We start from the raw sequence: 17,500 nt of genomic DNA, 5'->3' as shown, positions 1-17,500 counted from the left end.
GTGTGACATTAACGTAGATGTGTAGTTTTTTTTTTTTTTTTTTTTACATGGTGACGTTCAAGTCGACACTGTTGTTATACACGGCCTGACTGTCACCCACTTGCTTCTTAAATACAATAAATAGCAAACATGCAATTTATTTAGAAGACATTTGAATGTTTTCTACATATTTATATAAAAAAGGCTCATTAAATCGTTGGCCTACATTGTGCGAGTTGTCACGTTCGTAAGAGTGCTATTATTAGTTCATGATGTTGACATGACCTCCCTCGAGTGGACGTCAACGGCCGGTCGATAGTCGCCGCGTCTACCCGCCGACCGTCGGTCCCAGCGCGGCGGCGGCTCACCTGCAGCTCGGCCCGCTCCACCTCCCAGTGGGCCCGCTCCATCTCGAAGCGGGCCCACTCGTGCTGGATGTAGTGTAGGATGCCCGGGATGGTGTACTGCTGCTGGGGCCGCGGCAAGTCGTCGGCCTGCGGCGGCCCCAGCACCGTCGTCCCTCCTCCGCTACTGCCGCCGCCGATTACCGGGTGACCTCCTCCGGTCCCCCCCGGCTGCGGTTGTTGCTGTTGGGGCTGGGGCGGCGGAGGTCCGGCTCCTCCGGCTCCTCCGCCGGGGTGCTCGTCCATGTCGGGCTTGTTGGAAAAGTGTCCGCCAAGAGAAGGAATGTCCCCCGCTGCGTGTCCGGCTAGATCCCGTGGGTCCACCACCCCGGTTCGGTTCGGCTCGCTGCCCCCCCCCACGCCACCCGGAGGACTGCGGTTCGGTGAATACGGCTGATGACGGACGGAGCTGCTGACTGAGCGGAGCTAACCGGCCGCCATTACTGAGGACAGCCAGAGAGGAGCCTGACGTGGTGCATGCTGGGAACCGAACGGGCCTCGGCGGCTGCGTTCAGTGACACGAGTAAAAAAACGAACATCACATTGTCCACCACCCGTCCCTAACCCTGTCTGCTATTTTGTTTTTAAATTAAATGTTAGCTGTTACTATTTCCCCGAGAATTTTTAAAAGAGTTAATGCTGTCCCTCTGGTTTTGTTCTTTCACGTTTAATAATTTATTATTGGGGTGAGAGCGAGCTCACCGTACGAGAGATGAACAGGAAAAGACAGATTTACTACCATTTTCATACCCTGAACGCACCACCATGAGATTTAGCTTTGCATAAAGCGCTAAAGCTTCTTCGTCTTGTTTTACCAAAAATATTCAAAAATTTAACGCAGTAATTGACTCTATAATTGATCCCGGTACTTAGTACAAACTATCGAATGTCTTTATTTTAGAACGCCACAAAAAGGAACTCGGTACAAGGTCGATTTGTTGCCATTTTGGGACTCATTTGGCGAAGCTCATGCAGCTGCTAAGATAGCAACTAACCGTAAGTTGACACGAATTTGTGGACTTAATAGACGAAAGTGTTATTAAATATTATTAACTCATTCACTGCCTTTGACAAGTATACTTGTCAATTGTATTTTTTAGAGCGGTGCTAAATGGGGGCGAATCTGAGCATGCTCCACTGTAAATATCAAACTTGGAAACAACTTTACTGATGCCCAACCACCGGTAGATGACATCATAGCCCCATTTTATAGGAAATAAACAGTTTCAGAGTCCATGGGAGAAATGGCTGTATTTTGGCAAACCTACATTTTTCTGCTGTCAATTATAAAAGAACGGGACGGGACAAAAAGTAGGGAGTCTATTCTGTTATTTGGTAGATTCGGTTTATATATAATTATTGAATGGAATATGACGTGAGTATTGGAAATGTAAACATTTTCTATAATGACTGGCAGTGAATGAGTTAATTATGCATTGCACTAAAAAAAAAAAAAAAAGGACACAGTCGTTTTACCACATAAATGTCCGTCTCACATGGTACTTTTTATTTAGTTAAGCTCGAGTAATATTTGCAAAAGTAGAACATCATGATTTGAAGGAAGCCGTGTTTAAAAAAAAATGTATATAAACTAACAATGAAAATACTGTAGAAAAACCTCCACCAAAAAAAAACCTCTTAAAACGTCACTTCCGGTCAGGTGACGCCACGGTAAACGTCAGAAGGCGTCAGCCAATCGGTGCAGAGCATGATCACCTTCGTCCTGATGGTGAACCGGCAGGGTCAGACGCGACTGTGCAGGTACTACCAGCCCGTCAACACCAGCCGGCGGACGGTGCTGGAGGCCGACGTTGTCCGCGCCTGCCTGAGCCGCAGCAGAGATCAGGTGACCACCCTCGCGCGACACTTCGGTCCACCGTGTGCAAGTCAGGTGACGCCGCCAAATCACCTCCAATTAAGAGTCACATGACACGAAATCTAAAGTGTCTGTCTACATGCTTTGCGGCACCATTTGTGTTTGACGCTCACAGTTAGTATGTCAGCGGCGTTTTTGTTAGCATCAAGCTAAGCGGACTTTTCTGAGGCAAATATGAAGTTTGCTAGTTTCTTATTATCTTTAAAAATATATATATTTTTAAGAGGTAAAAAGCAGGATTGAAGAGGATTTGACATTCTGTAACACTGTAAAAAAATATGCAAAATAATACATATAAAATCTAACATTATAAAGTACTATTTATTATTTATTATACTACATTTTTTAATCAGAGATCATGCAAGTAATCTTTTCTGGATTATTTTTGCGCTGATCCACTAATCTGCCTCATCTTTTTTTTTCCTTCCAATTTTCTCAATCACATCAGGTTTTTATTATAGTAATAAATATCGCTGGTGTAAGGCAGGAGCATCTTATGTCACAATTTGGTCAATATCATTTTTTAATTTGATTTTTTCATTGTTACACAAACGTTCTTTTTACAAAGCAGATGATTTTGATTCCAAAAGACACAATTCATAAATATTCCTAAATATATGAGTTACATATCACTTCCGGGTTTGGTTCTGAACGGGTTGGAATGTGTTCTTAATAAATGTCATCATAGCTATAAATTAGATCCCCCCCCCCCTCCAAAAATAAATAAATAAATAAATAAATAAATAAAATAAATAAAAAAAGTTAAGGACATTTTTTAAGCCAATGTTGTCTAAAGCATAAAGCATTCAGATGAAAATTACTGCTGACAGGTGCCGGTGTCAGATGTGACCGGGCTGCCAGATCGTATCGGGTCGCCTACAGATGACGTCACGGTACAGGATTGTCCGGAAATTATCCGTTTACAATTGTTCAAAATGACAAAATGTATGGACTAAAATTGTATGAACCTAAAAATATAAAAGCATGATTTGAAAGTGACACCCCCCCCCCCAAAAAAATAAATAAATAAATAATAATAATAGATTGACGCGCCTTCGTGCTTGCCGGTGACGTAAGTACAGCAGCGCTAACAAAGTTAGCTTCGGTTTGTTTTTTGTTTTTTTTAGCCGTTCACAAATCAATCACAATAACAAAAAAAACAAAAACAAAAAACGAACAAACAGTCCTAATGATAATAGGAACATATTAACAATCTAGACTGACAATATTTGTCACATCTGAGACAATTATTTTGTGTATTTATCATTTAGACAATCTATTTTATTATTCAACAATATATTTTGCGTTTATATTCTGAGGTTTATTTACGTTTTTACAATTTCAGTCCCTACATTTTGTTCGTTAAATGACATCTTGAATATTATCCTGTAGCGGGACGCGTTCGTTCAGCGACCATCTGGCACCGCCTGACCCTGTTAATTTTCAGCAAAAACTAAACAGAAATACTTCCTGTTTTCACTCTTCTTCTAAATTTATTGCCAAACAAAATGGTTTGCCGCTATCTAGTGGTCAACAGCGGAATTACACTAAAACAATCAAATAAGGCAGAATAAAATTACAGTATTAAATTAAATTTGATCTGTAAAAACAAAATATTCTACAAAATAGCAACCCACGATGCAGGGTTTACTGCAGATGGGTGCGTATATTTATTTTAATTTTTGTATTAGAACAATTCTATATGTAGTGACTGTAGAATGAGCAAAGTTGTTCTTTATTCAGCTCACTGTTTGTGAACGTTTTAACACGTACGGCCATCATTTTTTCTCAGTGTTCCTTCGTGGAGTATAAAGACCTGAAAGTGGTTTTCCGTCAGTATGCCGCCCTCTACATCGTCGTGGGCGTCACCGAGGACGAGGTGAGGTCACGTGACTCATACATATTAGCCTAGGTTAGCACGAGGACTGATGATTTTTGTTGTTTATTTTTCCCCATCTCTGCCAGAATGAGCTGTCCATCTACGAGCTGGTCCAGAACTTTGTGGAGGTTCTTGACAAATACTTCAACCGCGTGGTGAGTTGGGGGGGAATGACATCATCATACCTGAGGGTGGCGCTCTTGTTTCCCACAACCTGTTTTTGTGTCCCCTAAAACAGAGTGAACTGGATGTATCCTTGTCAATTCAAACTCGGCAGGGGGCGGAAAAAAAAAAAAAAAAAAATTGTTTGTACCTTGATTGTGCGTCGTGGCAGATCATGTTCAACCTGGACCGTGTTCACATCATCCTGGACGAGATGATCCAGAACGGGCGCATCGTGGAGACCAACAAGAGCAACATCCTCGCGCCGCTTAATGCCCTGGACAAGATGGGCGACGGCTGACGCAAAAACAAGATGGCGGGATTTAAGAAATTCTTTTCCCACCCATTGTAAACATCCGTGTGTTCCATTTTCCAATCAATGGTTTGAAAAGGATTCATTCTTTTTGTCCCATCTATGACAAATATGGTAAGCAAAAATGAAAAATTAATTCATCTGTGGGTTCATTTATTAAAATATTTCACATTCTGTGTGAAACTTGTGAGCATTTGGAGACAAGATTAGTTTCATAGAATTTTCTATTAAAAGGTGTCCCTTGACTCATTGAGCCATTTTCAACAGTAAAAAGTTAATATTTTGTCGAGAATTAATTTGAGAACATTTTTTATGTACAATTAATACCTTTAAAAAGTAATTTTTTACTTGCTGTCGACTGTTGACATGACCTGTGCTAACGGCCAATCATGGCTCACCTATTTTCTGGGTTCAGTCAGCATACTGAGCCATGATTGGTCATTACCTACTTCAGCACAGGTGATGTCATCAGTTGACAGCAAGTAGAAAAGTTACTTTTTCAAAAGATATTAATTGTACATGGGAAAAAAAGGAAGTTATTAAATTTATTCAGGACAAAACTTTTCACTGGTGAAAATTGTGCAATGAGTCAAGTAGCCCTTTAAACATTTTTTTAAACAAGTGTATTTAATAAATTAGAATGGATGATGTCATTTTTTTTTTTTAAATGTGTACATGATGTAATTTGTAAATATTTTATTTTTTTGTGTGTCAAAAATGTACTCATTTGTGGACATGAAGTAGGAATAATTGACACAAAATATGTTGCTTTGAATGGCATTTCCATTGAACAGCTTGGATGTGAGGGTAAGCAAATGAAGCGCACCTTTACATCCTCCACTTGCGTTTCAAAGGAAGGAGCGCTCCGTCTTTGACAATTTCATTGTCAAGCTCCATTTCAATGTAAACAAAAACAAAAAAAAACAATTCAGAAGAGGACCAACCAAGCTTCAAAATTTTAATGATTTTTTTTTTCAGAGCAAACACATTTTTGAAAATATCCGTTTAGCTCAAACTGCAACTTGAGTTAAATAAATGTTTATAATATACAAAGAAAATACAGGATTTTTTTTTTGTTTGTTTTTGTTTCCGTTTCCCCTCGCACACGAACAAACAAAAGAAAGAACGGACAACCAGTGTTTGTGTCTCTGGGAACAACCACGCACGCACGAAGCAATAAAATGCTAAAAACAAAAAAAGCAAAAAAAAAAAAAAAAAAGTTTGCAGGACAACACACGCACAGAGCGGGAAGGTGAGGATGACGATGGCGCCCCCTGGTGGTCAGTTGAGGTGAAAGCCCTTCTCCATGGTGGCGGCCAGCAGCCGTTCTCTCATGATGTCCTCGGACGAGTACTCGGGAAGCTTCAGGTAGTGAACGCACGTGTTGACCGACGGGTAGCTCGAGTCGCTGGCGTCCACCTGAGGGAAACCAAACTCACCTGTCGAGTCGCCGGGTTTGGGTGGGCGGGGCAAAATTTCCCTTTTCCTTCCTTACCTTGCGGACAATGGTGAGGCGGGGGTGCAGGTTGGCCAGGCCTCCGGGTGGCAGCGTGGAGCAGCCGGTGGTGAACTGCAGGAAGGCTTTGCGCTCGTCCGACGACATCCCGCAGAGGACGCGCACGAAGCGCAGGAAACCCGCGCTGGGGAGGGGAGAAAAAAAAATGTGACGACGGAAGCGGGGAAATGAGAAAGGTGAACTTGTTTACCTGTCTCGGGTGTAGCCCAGCTTGGGCTCGGTGTAGTTGATGATGTCATCCGACGTCCACGAAGGCGACTGGTTGCCGCACAGGATCATCTGAACTTCTTTGTGGCTGAACGAGCTCAACTTCTCCATGGGGAAGACACAGTTGAAGCCCTCTGGTGGTGGAAAAATGCAACAACAACAACATCAGTTAACTAACTCGTCTGTTACAAAAAGGCAAATGGTAATTGAATGGCAAATAGTAAAATCGCTGGAGGTCGGGGGTCACCCACACAAGATGAATTGAATCGTCATTTGTCTTAACACCAACTAAGAAAATGCATAATTTGTTTAAGAAACTAAACAAAACCCTATTAACTAACCAACTAGGTAAGAAAATAATTAGCTAAGCAACAAACTGTGTAACTAAGTTACTAGCTAAGCAACTACATAAGTAGCTTAGCACACAACTAAGGCCAAGTAGCTAAGTACTTAGATAGGTAACCAAGTAAACTACTAGCTACTAATAAACCAAGTACCTTAGCCACTTAATAACTAACCAACTAAAGTCAATAACTACATAACTTGTTAAGTAACCAAGTTAATTAAGTAAGCATGCCAGTAAACAACTAGCTAAGCAACAAACCGAATTACTAACTAAGCAACTCGATAAGTAACTTAGTACCCAACTAAGGCCAAATGACTAAGTATCTAAATAGTAGGGGTGTCACGATTCGCCAACTCCACGATTCGATTTAAATTTCGATTTTGGGGTCACGATTCGATTTTTTTTTCGATTTTTTTTTTTTTTTTTTTTTCCGCTCCCCCACTTTATAACACAGAGGCATATGCTTCTGTAGGCTAAGGCTAGTCTATGATCATTGGTTCTATTCATTGTACAGTAAATCTTATTTCAAAAGATCGGCTACATATAGGTGATGCAATTTCCATATTATTTTTGTGTAAATTTATGTAATATATGATAATTGACATTAGGCAGGAATGATCAAATTCAAAGAATTTATTTACAATATAAAGTTAACCGTCTTGTTCTTACTGAAGTGTAAAATAAAAAATAAAAAAACAAAAACAAAAAGTCACAGTGGGTGCCTGCCATCTATTGACTGTTTTTGGTTACAACAGTGTGCTGTGCGTTCCTCTTAAAATAATGTGCAATGTGCAACAACAACAACAAATATATTGTATCCAAAGTCATGGAACAAATACAGCCTGAACAAACTATATCCCAACATTTACAGTTGCTGGGCATACTGTAGCGTGGTTCAAGTACACTAATTAAATGTTTGAATCCAGCGTTTTCCAAGGCTGCAGGTCTGCTGCTATAAATAGACCTATGGATCTGGCGTTTCGCGCGAGCTGAAGTGTGTGGAAGTTTCACTGTAAATGAGGATGAAATAGTTGGTTGGACCGTTGTTTTCCCACTTCTAGTTGAATTTGATAAATCTAAATCTTTGTGATGCCTGCGTAAATGTCCCGTCATGTTTGTCGTGTTTCCCGTTGTTACGGCTGGCGGCTCGGGCCCGCCGCCGGCTCCGCTCCCCTAGTATGTATGTGTGTGTTTGTGTCGGCTGGTGCCCGTATAATGGTACTTCAGTTTGAATGCGCCAGCGCGACACTCTGATTGGAGGACTGTGCCAGCGCGACACTCCGATTGGACGACTGTGCCAGCGCGACACTCCGATTGGACGACTGTGCCAGCGCGACGCTATTGTGTATCCGTGTATTATACCCCTATTGGTTATTGTTGTTTCTCCTCCGTTCTGTCAGTTCTGTCAAATGCGGTTATTATTTGTTCACCTTCCACTTTCACTCCCTTGTCAAACCCCTGCCTGAAATTTCAATTAAAACTACTCAGATGTTAAAGTCGACCCGTGTTTATCTACTCTATATTTTCTGTTATTGTGTTACTTCCCTTCCCCTTGACGAGCCGGGCGTAACACCGTGGCCGAGTACAGTACGCGCACATAGCATATCTTGCAACTGTGGTCTTTTTATCGACAACGTGAACGTTGTCGACATAACTCACCGGGAACGCAAAATGTTTCCAAACTGGTGACGAGAGAAGCGGGAGCGGCTTGAAGCACCATTGCTGTGTCTGTCCGCGCTTGCCATCATGACTGCAGGAGAAGTCAGCTAACAAGTGCCGTTAGCTAGTAGCTGAATGGCTGCGTCTCATTTGCTTTCCTGGGAGGTGGCGGTGGCGGCGGTGGCGGCGGGCGCGGGGGGGGGGGGCATCGAATCGTGTGTCCTCTCTTCTATTTCGATGCTCGAAATCGTGACGTAATTTCGATCGATTTCGATAAAAAATCGAAATCGTGACACCCTTACTAAATAGGTAACCAAATAAACTACTAGCTACTAATAACAGACCAAGTACCTTCGCCACTTAATAACTAACCAACTTAAGTCAATAACTACATAACTTGTTCACTGAGTAATTAAGTAAGCACGTAAGTAACTATGTAAACATCTTGCTACTATAAAAAAAACCTGGTACTAAACACTAAATAAGTACAAATAGTAAAGTTAAGTAACCAAGTAGTTAAGTAAACATGTAAGTAACTAAGTAATCAACTCGTTACTATTAACAAACCAGTTACTTAGTTAATAAGTAAACACCAACTACAAATGTAGTAACTTGGTAAAGTAACCGAGTAATTAAGTAAATATGTAAGCAACTAAGTAATCATTTAGCTACTGTTAAACTAGGTAGCTTAGTTAATAACTAAACACTAAATAACTACAAATGTAGTAACTTGGTTAAGTAACCGAGTAATTAAGTAAATATGTAAGTAACAAACAACTAGCTACTATTAACAAACCAGGTACCTTAATAAGCAACCACTAAAGTACAAATGTAGTAACTTGGTAAGCGACCGAGTAATTAAGTAAACATGTAAGTAACTAGCTACTATTCACAAACCAGGTATCTTAGTTACTAACTAACCACTAAATAACTAAACTACCAACTACAAAATAACTCCAAATGTATGGAAGTAAGTACCTAAGTAAGCGAGTAATTAGTAAAGCGTGCGCGCGTGCGTACCTCTGAAGGCCTCCATCTGTTTCTGTATGCCCGTGTGCATGCAGAAGTCAAACATCAACTCCACGTAGTCCTCCGCATTCTCCATGGTCACCATCTACGCGCACACACGTTGTTATTGTGATGATGGCCGGCGTTACCATGGAAACCAGGAAGGTCTTCTTTACCTCGTCGTCGCCGTTGGGTTTGAGGTCCACGGCAGAGAAGCCGTGCACTTTGGAGGAAGGACAGAACTGGAAGTTCAACCTGGGCGGATGGACAACGGTCAGCTAGCTTCATGCTAACACACAATGGAAAGCGCCATTGACGGGCTAACAAAGCTAGCTTGAACGTCATGGCGCCTATGATACGTTCAGCAACAAATGTTTTGGAAATTAAAAAAACCCGCAACATGTAAACGGACAATACAATAATCCTCACAGGCATGTATTATTTATTACAGGTAGGCTAATATGTTTTTTCAGGGCTGATACCGATTATTAGTAGTCGAGGATGTCGATATTTGGAGCAGATATTCATTTTCAATGAAAGAGAAAATATTTGCATTAAAAAAAAAAAAAAGGTGAAGGCTCTTCCAAGGGAGTTAGAACGTCTTCAAAAATGAAATAAAAACTTATAGTCCCTACCTATTGTTTGCTACAGTAAAAGTTTTTTTTTTTTTAATTTCAAAATATCTGAAGTATTAAAATTTGACTTTATATCTTAGTTTTAATTTTAAGGACAAGTTTCCAGTGTCAGAAGCATCTATGAAAATGTAAATACATTTATTTTAAATTAAAATAAAACATTTAAAATAAACTTAAATATTTAAATTAAAATACTTTTAAATTAAAATAAAGTAAAAATAAATTTACATTTAAATAAATGTAAATAATTTACATTTCAATAAAAATAAATCTACATTTAAATACATTTAAATAATTTAAACTTAAATAAAAATAAATTTAAGTAATCTAAATGTAAATAAAATTTAAATTTAAATAAATGTAAATTTAAATTAAAATAAATGTAAATTTAAATTAAAATAAATTTACATGAAAACAAATAAAAAATGAACTTATTTAAAAACAATAAGTACATAATTAGTTCCTGATTTCCCCCCGAACACTTTGCTAAATGGATCTATTATCGGCCATATAATTCTTCAAAATGGCAGATGTGGATCTTCGTCAAAATGCTGAATATCGGCCCAGCCGATAATCGGACTATCCCTATGATTATTGTCTGAGAAGAACAAGTGGTTTTAAATGCAGCTCGTCATTCGAGTCTGTACGTTTTGTGTATTGCCTCCTGGTGGCCAAAACGCGCCACAACAAAAATGAATGTTTGTATCTTTTTTGGGGGGAGGCGGAACAAAATGACAACAAAAAAAGTTTGTTTCCCTGACCCGAGGTCTTCGATGCCGATGGGGGGTCCGGAGCCCAGCGGGTTGCGGAGCATCAGGTCCTGCAGTCGCGTGTTCTTCTCATCCTCGGACAAAACTTTACTGGTCAGGATTTGACGCCGTTTCACCGCCAGCTCCTTGACCTCCTTCAGGAAGCTGGCCCTGTGATTGAGCGACAGGAGAAAGTTGCTATGACAGCAACACTTCTTTCTGCATCAACACAGCGACTAACAGTTGATTCAGCGCAATTATTTTTCCTTTTTTTTTTCCTAATTATTTTTCCTATTCATTTAAGTAAAGTAAATAAAACAGAAATTTCTATATACTTTAGAAATATAAATACAGTGATACCTCGGCTCACGAACTTAATTGGTTCCCAGAGAGTGTGTGTAAGCCGAAAAGTTCTTCTTCCGAACATTTATTTCCCATAAGAAACCATTAAAATGAGAATAATCCGTTCCCAGGTCCCTATAAAACATAATTTTCTACTAAATAAGCCTTAAAACTACACAAAAATATACCTTATTTTATGTATAACAAATGTGCTATTGTATTGTAATTAAAGAAATAAATTGTACTGTATAATAAAGTCGTTTTATTTTACTTTGTGATGGTAGTTCTTAAGGATAGTAGCAATGGTAGACTTACTTCATTCGCGAGCGTTTCACCGCGTAGTGTTTATGGAACGGTTGTCGCTCATTCGCACTTTCGTGCTCACCGGAGCGGAGGAGGTGTGTCCCTTGGTGAACAAGGAAGTGGAGCACTTTAGCGAGTCAACAAAAAGTGAGCACTGCCAACTACTTTCACCTCTTTCCTGGGACTAAACAGCCGTGGCACGATTTTCTCCTTTTTTGAGGTACGTGATGGCACTTTCGCTTTTTTTAGTGGCGCGAACTCCATTGACTACAATGCAAACGCGCCGCCGAATCGCCGTCCCTCGCTGGTAAGCATTAGGCTTAACACTAGCCTGTGGTGGGGTCTTTTTCGGTCCCATAATAGCAAAAGTACACTCAAAATGTCTATCAAACACAAACCGCGTCCGCACTAAAAGAAAGGGGGTGACGAACTGGGACGCCGTGAGCGTGCGTCAGCTTCTCGTGGCCGCCACTGTGGTGCTGTTCGACCGCATGGTTTGGTTCGTCCGCCGAAAAGTAGTTCGTCAGCAGAGACTAAATTCTCGCGAATTTAATGTTCGTGAGGCGAAAAGTTCGTGAGCTAAAGCGTTCGTCAGCCGAGGTATCACTGTACATATAAAAAGAATAAATATAAATCACTAATAATAAAATTAAATAAATAAGTTATCTATAAAATCATTTTTGTTTTATTAAGTGTGTGTTATCAACTGTTTCATTTTATAAGGTGTTGCAATTTATTTGTGTAACACTGCAAATCTAAATAAATTAAATGACTTTAAATCTTATAATATTAAATCCAATTAAACCAATATTAGTATTCCTCAGTCAAAACACAAAATGTTTTAAAATGTTAAAATTGAAGATATAATACACATTTAAGTTTAATAAGGTAAATAAAAAATATAAAGTATATAGAAATAGAAATAAATAGAATAAATGTAAATCAATAATAAAATAAAAAGTTATCTATAAAATCATTTGTTTATTGTGTTATCAATTGTTTCATTTAAAAACTGACTATTTGTTTATGTAACATTGCAAAAATAAATAGACTTAAATATTAAATCCAATTCAATCAATATTAATATTCTGCAGAAGTCAAAGCAAAATATGTTTTAAAATGTTAAAATTGGAGATACGATACACATTTAAGTTTTAAATAAAGTAAATAAAAATAACAAATAAAGTATATAGAAATCTAAATTAATAATAATAATAATACTAATAATAATAATAGAAGAAATAAAATAAAGTATCACGATTTATCACCACACTCCTACTTGCAAGTCAACGATTGGTGCCGATTTGCATTTGTTGTTTTTTTGGAAGGTGGTCGTGGTCACCTGTGCGGGTTGACCAGCTGGAAGTCGTCCCAGGTGAGAATGCCATGGTACCAGGCGGGCGGCTTGGGCTTGGGTGGGTCCATGATGAACTCTGACTTGGAGTCGTCATCGTCGAAGCTGCCCACGGAGAAGGTCTCCTGGCTCTCCTCCGTGGAAGCCTCCGAGTGCACGTCCGACGATGGCGGCGGCGCCAGCGACGAATCCGGGTCGGCGCCGGTGCCCTGCGTGGAGTAGAGCAGCTTGCTCATGTTGGACTTGATGTCGCCCATGCAGAGCAGCTTGAAGAAGGGGCGTGAGACGGGCAGGTCCACCAGCCGGTTGTCCTGGATGCACTTGGCCAGGAAGACCCCCAGGAAGCGGAAGAGCTTGCCGATGCGCTCCAGCTCCTCGCTGTCCTGTGGGAACGGCGCCGGGAACAGGCCGCACGAGCGCTGCACATAGAAGCCCGGTGGCTTCAGCCCGCCGCCCAGGTCCACCTGTCCAACAACAACCTTAGCTTATAGCATTCGACAACATGACAGAAAGCTAATGAATGTGAGAGCAAATGAGACTGTGTGCGTGAATGAGGGCATGAGAGTGGTCGGGGGTGAGAGTGAGCATGGGGGTGTGCGCGTCTCAGGGAGATAGAGAGAGAATGTGACTCACATCAGTGTGAGAGAGCATGAGTGTGTGTAAGAGCGAGAGTGAGCAAGCATGTGTGCGTGAGAAAGAAAGAGCATGAGTGTCAGAGGGAGTGCATGAGTGTGTGCAAGAGAGTGTGAGAGAGCATAAGTGTAAGAGAGCAGGAGTGTGCGAGAGAAAGAGAAAGCATGACTGTGGTACAGCATGAATGTGTGTGAGAGTGACAGAGAGCATGGGTGTGAATGAGAGTGCATGAGAGTGTGTGAGTAAGAGAAAGAGAGGGAAAGAGAGAGTACATCAGTGTGTTAGAGAGAAAGCGCGTGTGTGTGAGAGAGTGTGTAAGAGTGTGAGAGAGAACATGGGTGTGCGAGAGAAAGAGAAAGCATGACCGTGGTAGAGCATGAATGTGTGTGAGAGTGACAGAGAGCATGGGTGTGAATGAGAGTCCATGAGAGTGGCTTGTATGAGAGAAAGAGAAAGGGAGAGAGTACATCAGTGTGTTAGAGGGCGAGAGTGCGCAAAAGTCAGAGTGGGTGAGAGCGAGCATGTGAAAGAGAGCATGAATGTGTGTGAGAGTGATCGAGAGCATCGGTGTGAAAGAGCATGAGTGTGTGTATGTGTAAGTGAAAGAAAGCAAGGAGAGAGAGAGTACATCCGAGTGAGAGAGAGAGAGAGAGAGACAGCGAGAGAGTGCATGAATGAGTGTGAGTGAGAGTTTGTGAGCCAAAGTGTAAGAGCAGTGAGCGAGAGAGTGCATGAGTGTGAAAGAAAGCATGAATGGGTGTGAGATAAGGAGAGCATGGGTATGAAATCATGAAAGCGTGTGTGCCGTGTGAGAGTGCATCAAAGTGTGAGAGCATGAGCCAGCGAGAGAGTGATCATAAGTGTGTGTGTGAGAGGGTCAGGGAGTGCATGAGTGCGTGTGTTAGAGCGTGTGAGAGAGGGATATCATGAGAGGGCATTAAAGAGTGAACAAACCAGAAAGAGAGAAGAGCATGAGTGTGTGAGAGTGAGAGAACATCATAAGGAGATTGTGAATGTGTGAGTGAGAAATGAATGTGTGAGAGTGAGGTATGGACCTGTCTGGACTCGTCGTCGGGGAAGTCGTCGTCGCACAACCAGATCCCCAAGGAGGTGGTCTGGAATTGGGCCGCCACCAGCGCGTAAAACTCCAAGGTGGGCCCCAGACCCGTGCCCTCCTCTCCCTGGAACTCCACCTGGGCACAGCACACGCGTCAAACACGGAAGGCACACGGACGTAACGTCTGGTCGGGGTGAGTGCTCACCTCCAGCACGGACTTCCTGTCGGCGTGGATGTGCATGACTGACTGTGCCCACTCCATCATGGCGTCCCCTCGGGGGACTTTGACGCGCTCGTGCTTGAGGCGACCCACCCGGAAGTCGCCGGGGTCGTCCCGCCGCGCCGCGCTCGACGCCCGCGAACGCTCCATGCTGGCCTCGCGGCGGTTCTGCAGCCACACGATGGCCCTGAGGCAGCAACACGTAGCCATGACAACCATGACTTCCAGGAAGCGCGCTCGGCTCATGCGGACAACATTTCGCAACAGGCGCACTTTTGGAACGTTCCCACATTTTATATCCACATTTTGCAACCTCGACTCAAGTTCAATTTTAGACCGTTAGGAGAAACACATTTTAGACCAACATGAAGAATCATTCCCCCCCCCCCACCACACACACACACACACACACACACACACACACACCGGTAATTTTAAATTGCTATTTTATGATAAATAAAACGTATAAAAAATACTATTGTATTAAAAATTATTTCAATATTTTAAATTTATTATACAATAAAAAATTGTATGAAAAAAATACAATTGTATTTAAAAATTATATAAATATAATTTAAAATTTATTATATAAATAAAAAAATGTATGGAAAAAAAATACAATTGTATTTAAAAAATTATTTCAATATAATTTTAAATTTATTGTTATATAATAAAATACAATTATGGAAAAATGCAATTGTATTAAATTTTTTTAAAATATTTTAGATTTATTATTAGAATACAATAAAAATTGTATGAAAAATACAACTATTAAAAAATTATTTCAATATAATTTTAAATATATTATATAATAAAATTGTATGAAAAATGCAATTGTATTAAAAAAAAATTATTATAATTTTAACTATTATATAATAAGTAAAAATGTATGAAAAAATATGAAAAAAAATACAATTGTATTAATTTTTTTTAAATATTGTTATAATTTTAAATTTACCACTATATAATAATAATAATAATTAAAAAAAATGGTATGAAAGAAAAATGCAATTGTATTGATTTCCAACAGTGCATGCAGCCGTCCACATCTGACATTTTTGCCTCTCAAAAAGCGCATGCATGTTTTTCTCAGACTGGACAGGACGGACGTCAATTTTAAGACTTGGGTAAAAAACATTTGAAACCTGGGATGAAAATATGGCGGTTTAAGATATTTAAGGTCCAAAATTGAAGTTTCTGAATCTGAAAGATCTAATTTACGCATTTCGCGCCTCCTCAACTGTGCCCAAATAACATCATTGAAATATTTGCCACCTTGCACAATTCCACGTTTCAACCGGCGGCATTTTTGGACGAGCGGCGTCCGTCTCACCTGGAGGCGCCGAAGGCTGTGCAGGTGAAGAAGAGCTGCCGGGTCTCGAAGGGGATGAGGAAGGGACACTTAGAGGCGAGTCGCTCGCACCAGTCGGGCAGCGCGCCGCTGGCCAGCGCCAGTGGCTCCTCGATCTGCTGCAGGATCTTGGTGGTGATCTTCTTGCTGGTGAACTCCTCCGGCGACGCGTTGAACTGAACGTCCTCGTCCGCGTCTGATAAGCGTGCAAAAAAAAAAAAAAAAAAAAGTCGGACAATCAGATGACGCCACCACGAGGTCACTTGGATGGACTTCAGTTACAATTTGGAATGACCCCGCCCCCTCCGTGTTTTGTTTAGCCAGCTAAATGGCATACGCAAATGAATGACTAGCGGCGTACAGTTTTCGAATAGAGAAAAAAAAAAAAAAAAAGTTGATAAATATATATTGAAAGTATAAAAATAAATAAACATTCAAAATCTATAAATATTAAAAAGAATAAAAAAGAATAATGAAAATGAATATTGAAAATACATATTAAAATAAATACATAATATAAATAAAGAAATAAAGAAAATAAAGAAATAAAGAAAATATTGAAAATAAAGAAATAAGTATATAGTATATATAAATATTAAAATAAAATAAATAAAATAAAACATGAAATAAATACATAGATAAAATAAATTACAAAAATAAAATAAAATAAAAAATAAATGAATATTGAAAATGAATAAAGAAAATAAATAAATAAAAGAAATAAAGTAAGAAAATAAAGAAATATTGTAAATAAATAAAAATTGAGAATAAATTAAAAAAAAGAAAAAGAAATTAATAAAGAAAAAATAAATACAAAAAGGAAAATGAATGAATATTGAAAATAAATGAATATTGAAAATGAATGAATATTGAAAATAAATAAACATTGAAAATAAATGTTAAAAATAAATAAACATTGAAAATAAATGTTAAAAATAAATAAATGTTGAAAATAAATAAATGCTGAAAATAAAGAATAAATAAAAGTTGAAAATAAATAAATAAATATTGAAATAAATAAATATTGAAATAAATAAATATTGAAAATAAATAAATCTGCCATACCCAATGTCCTCGACTTTACCGTTTCAAGACAAGGTGCACCTTTTCTTTGCTCACACAATTATTTGCAACCCTCTGAGCGTATAAGCGTCGCTGGCCAACAAAGACAAAATGTGTCTTTTATTTATTTATTTTATTATTATTTTTTTTTTTAATGCTACGCTGACTGACCTTCCTGCAGCGTGCGTGCGTTGTAGGCGGTGGCGTCTCCTCCGATGATGTAGAGGATGCGCAGCAGCTGCAGCACGTCCTCCACGCCGCAGGCGTTGTGAGCGCAGCCAGCCTTGGCCTGCGCCTGCGCCGCCTCCCGCCCACAGCCCAGGATGTCGCCGCTCCGCTCACCGCCGCCGGCCAGTGCGCTGGGACTCAGGCCGCCGTGCTCGCACGAGTCCTGGACGAACGCAAACGAGCGCATCGTTACAGATCAAAATAGTTCACGTTGCAC

General features: G+C 40.0%; 3 protein-coding genes across 6 annotated transcripts in view; 1 reads left to right on the top strand and 2 right to left on the bottom strand.

Moving 5' to 3' along the window:
- The window catches only part of strn3 (striatin, calmodulin binding protein 3), a 12,397-nt gene extending 11,531 nt beyond the window's left edge, over window positions 1–866 (bottom strand). The window contains exon 1 of the mRNA XM_077538811.1: window positions 348–866. Coding sequence (XP_077394937.1) covers window positions 348–629 — 282 coding nt within the window. The 5' untranslated portion in view covers window positions 630–866. The remainder of the gene's footprint in view (window positions 1–347) is intronic.
- Window positions 29–5,266, top strand: ap4s1 (adaptor related protein complex 4 subunit sigma 1). Of its 3 annotated transcripts, XM_077538819.1 has the most exons (6): window positions 29–1,379; window positions 2,044–2,229; window positions 4,052–4,138; window positions 4,225–4,293; window positions 4,377–4,388; window positions 4,473–5,266. In XM_077538819.1, the coding sequence occupies exons 2-6, from the start codon at window positions 2,092–2,094 to the stop codon at window positions 4,599–4,601; spliced, it is 435 nt and encodes a 144-aa protein (XP_077394945.1). In that variant the 5' UTR covers window positions 29–1,379; window positions 2,044–2,091; the 3' UTR covers window positions 4,602–5,266. The 3 variants fall into 3 exon arrangements, with proteins under 3 accessions (XP_077394945.1, XP_077394946.1, XP_077394944.1); XM_077538820.1 differs by lacking the exon at window positions 4,377–4,388; XM_077538818.1 differs by having other exon boundaries at window positions 4,377–5,266.
- A 291-nt stretch (window positions 5,267–5,557) lies between these two features.
- Window positions 5,558–17,500, bottom strand: part of hectd1 (HECT domain containing 1) — a 49,881-nt gene continuing 37,938 nt past the window's right edge. For both annotated transcript variants that reach the window (XM_077538808.1, XM_077538809.1), the window contains exons 33-43: window positions 17,227–17,446; window positions 15,976–16,189; window positions 14,628–14,829; window positions 14,421–14,558; window positions 12,721–13,196; window positions 10,746–10,904; window positions 9,526–9,604; window positions 9,362–9,455; window positions 6,320–6,470; window positions 6,109–6,253; window positions 5,558–6,032 (exon numbers count right to left, since the gene is read on the bottom strand). In XM_077538808.1, coding sequence (XP_077394934.1) covers window positions 5,895–6,032; window positions 6,109–6,253; window positions 6,320–6,470; window positions 9,362–9,455; window positions 9,526–9,604; window positions 10,746–10,904; window positions 12,721–13,196; window positions 14,421–14,558; window positions 14,628–14,829; window positions 15,976–16,189; window positions 17,227–17,446 — 2,016 coding nt within the window. In that variant the 3' untranslated portion in view covers window positions 5,558–5,894. The remainder of the gene's footprint in view (window positions 6,033–6,108; window positions 6,254–6,319; window positions 6,471–9,361; window positions 9,456–9,525; window positions 9,605–10,745; window positions 10,905–12,720; window positions 13,197–14,420; window positions 14,559–14,627; window positions 14,830–15,975; window positions 16,190–17,226; window positions 17,447–17,500) is intronic.

The sequence above is a fragment of the Festucalex cinctus genome, chromosome 12 (assembly GCF_051991245.1).
Source record: "Festucalex cinctus isolate MCC-2025b chromosome 12, RoL_Fcin_1.0, whole genome shotgun sequence".
NCBI classification, from domain to species: Eukaryota; Metazoa; Chordata; class Actinopteri; order Syngnathiformes; family Syngnathidae; genus Festucalex; species Festucalex cinctus.
The sequence above is the reverse complement of the archived record's forward strand: the minus strand, read 5'-3'. Positions and strand labels throughout refer to the sequence as shown.

Coding starts and splice junctions, on each gene's coding strand:
- ap4s1 (XM_077538818.1), top strand. CDS start 2,092: ATGATCACCTTCGTCCTGATGGTGAACCGGCAGGGTCAGACGCGACTG. Junction 2,230..4,051: donor TGAGCCGCAGCAGAGATCAG/GTGACCACCCTC, acceptor ATTTTTTCTCAG/TGTTCCTTCGTGGAGTATAA. Junction 4,139..4,224: donor TGGGCGTCACCGAGGACGAG/GTGAGGTCACGT, acceptor CATCTCTGCCAG/AATGAGCTGTCCATCTACGA.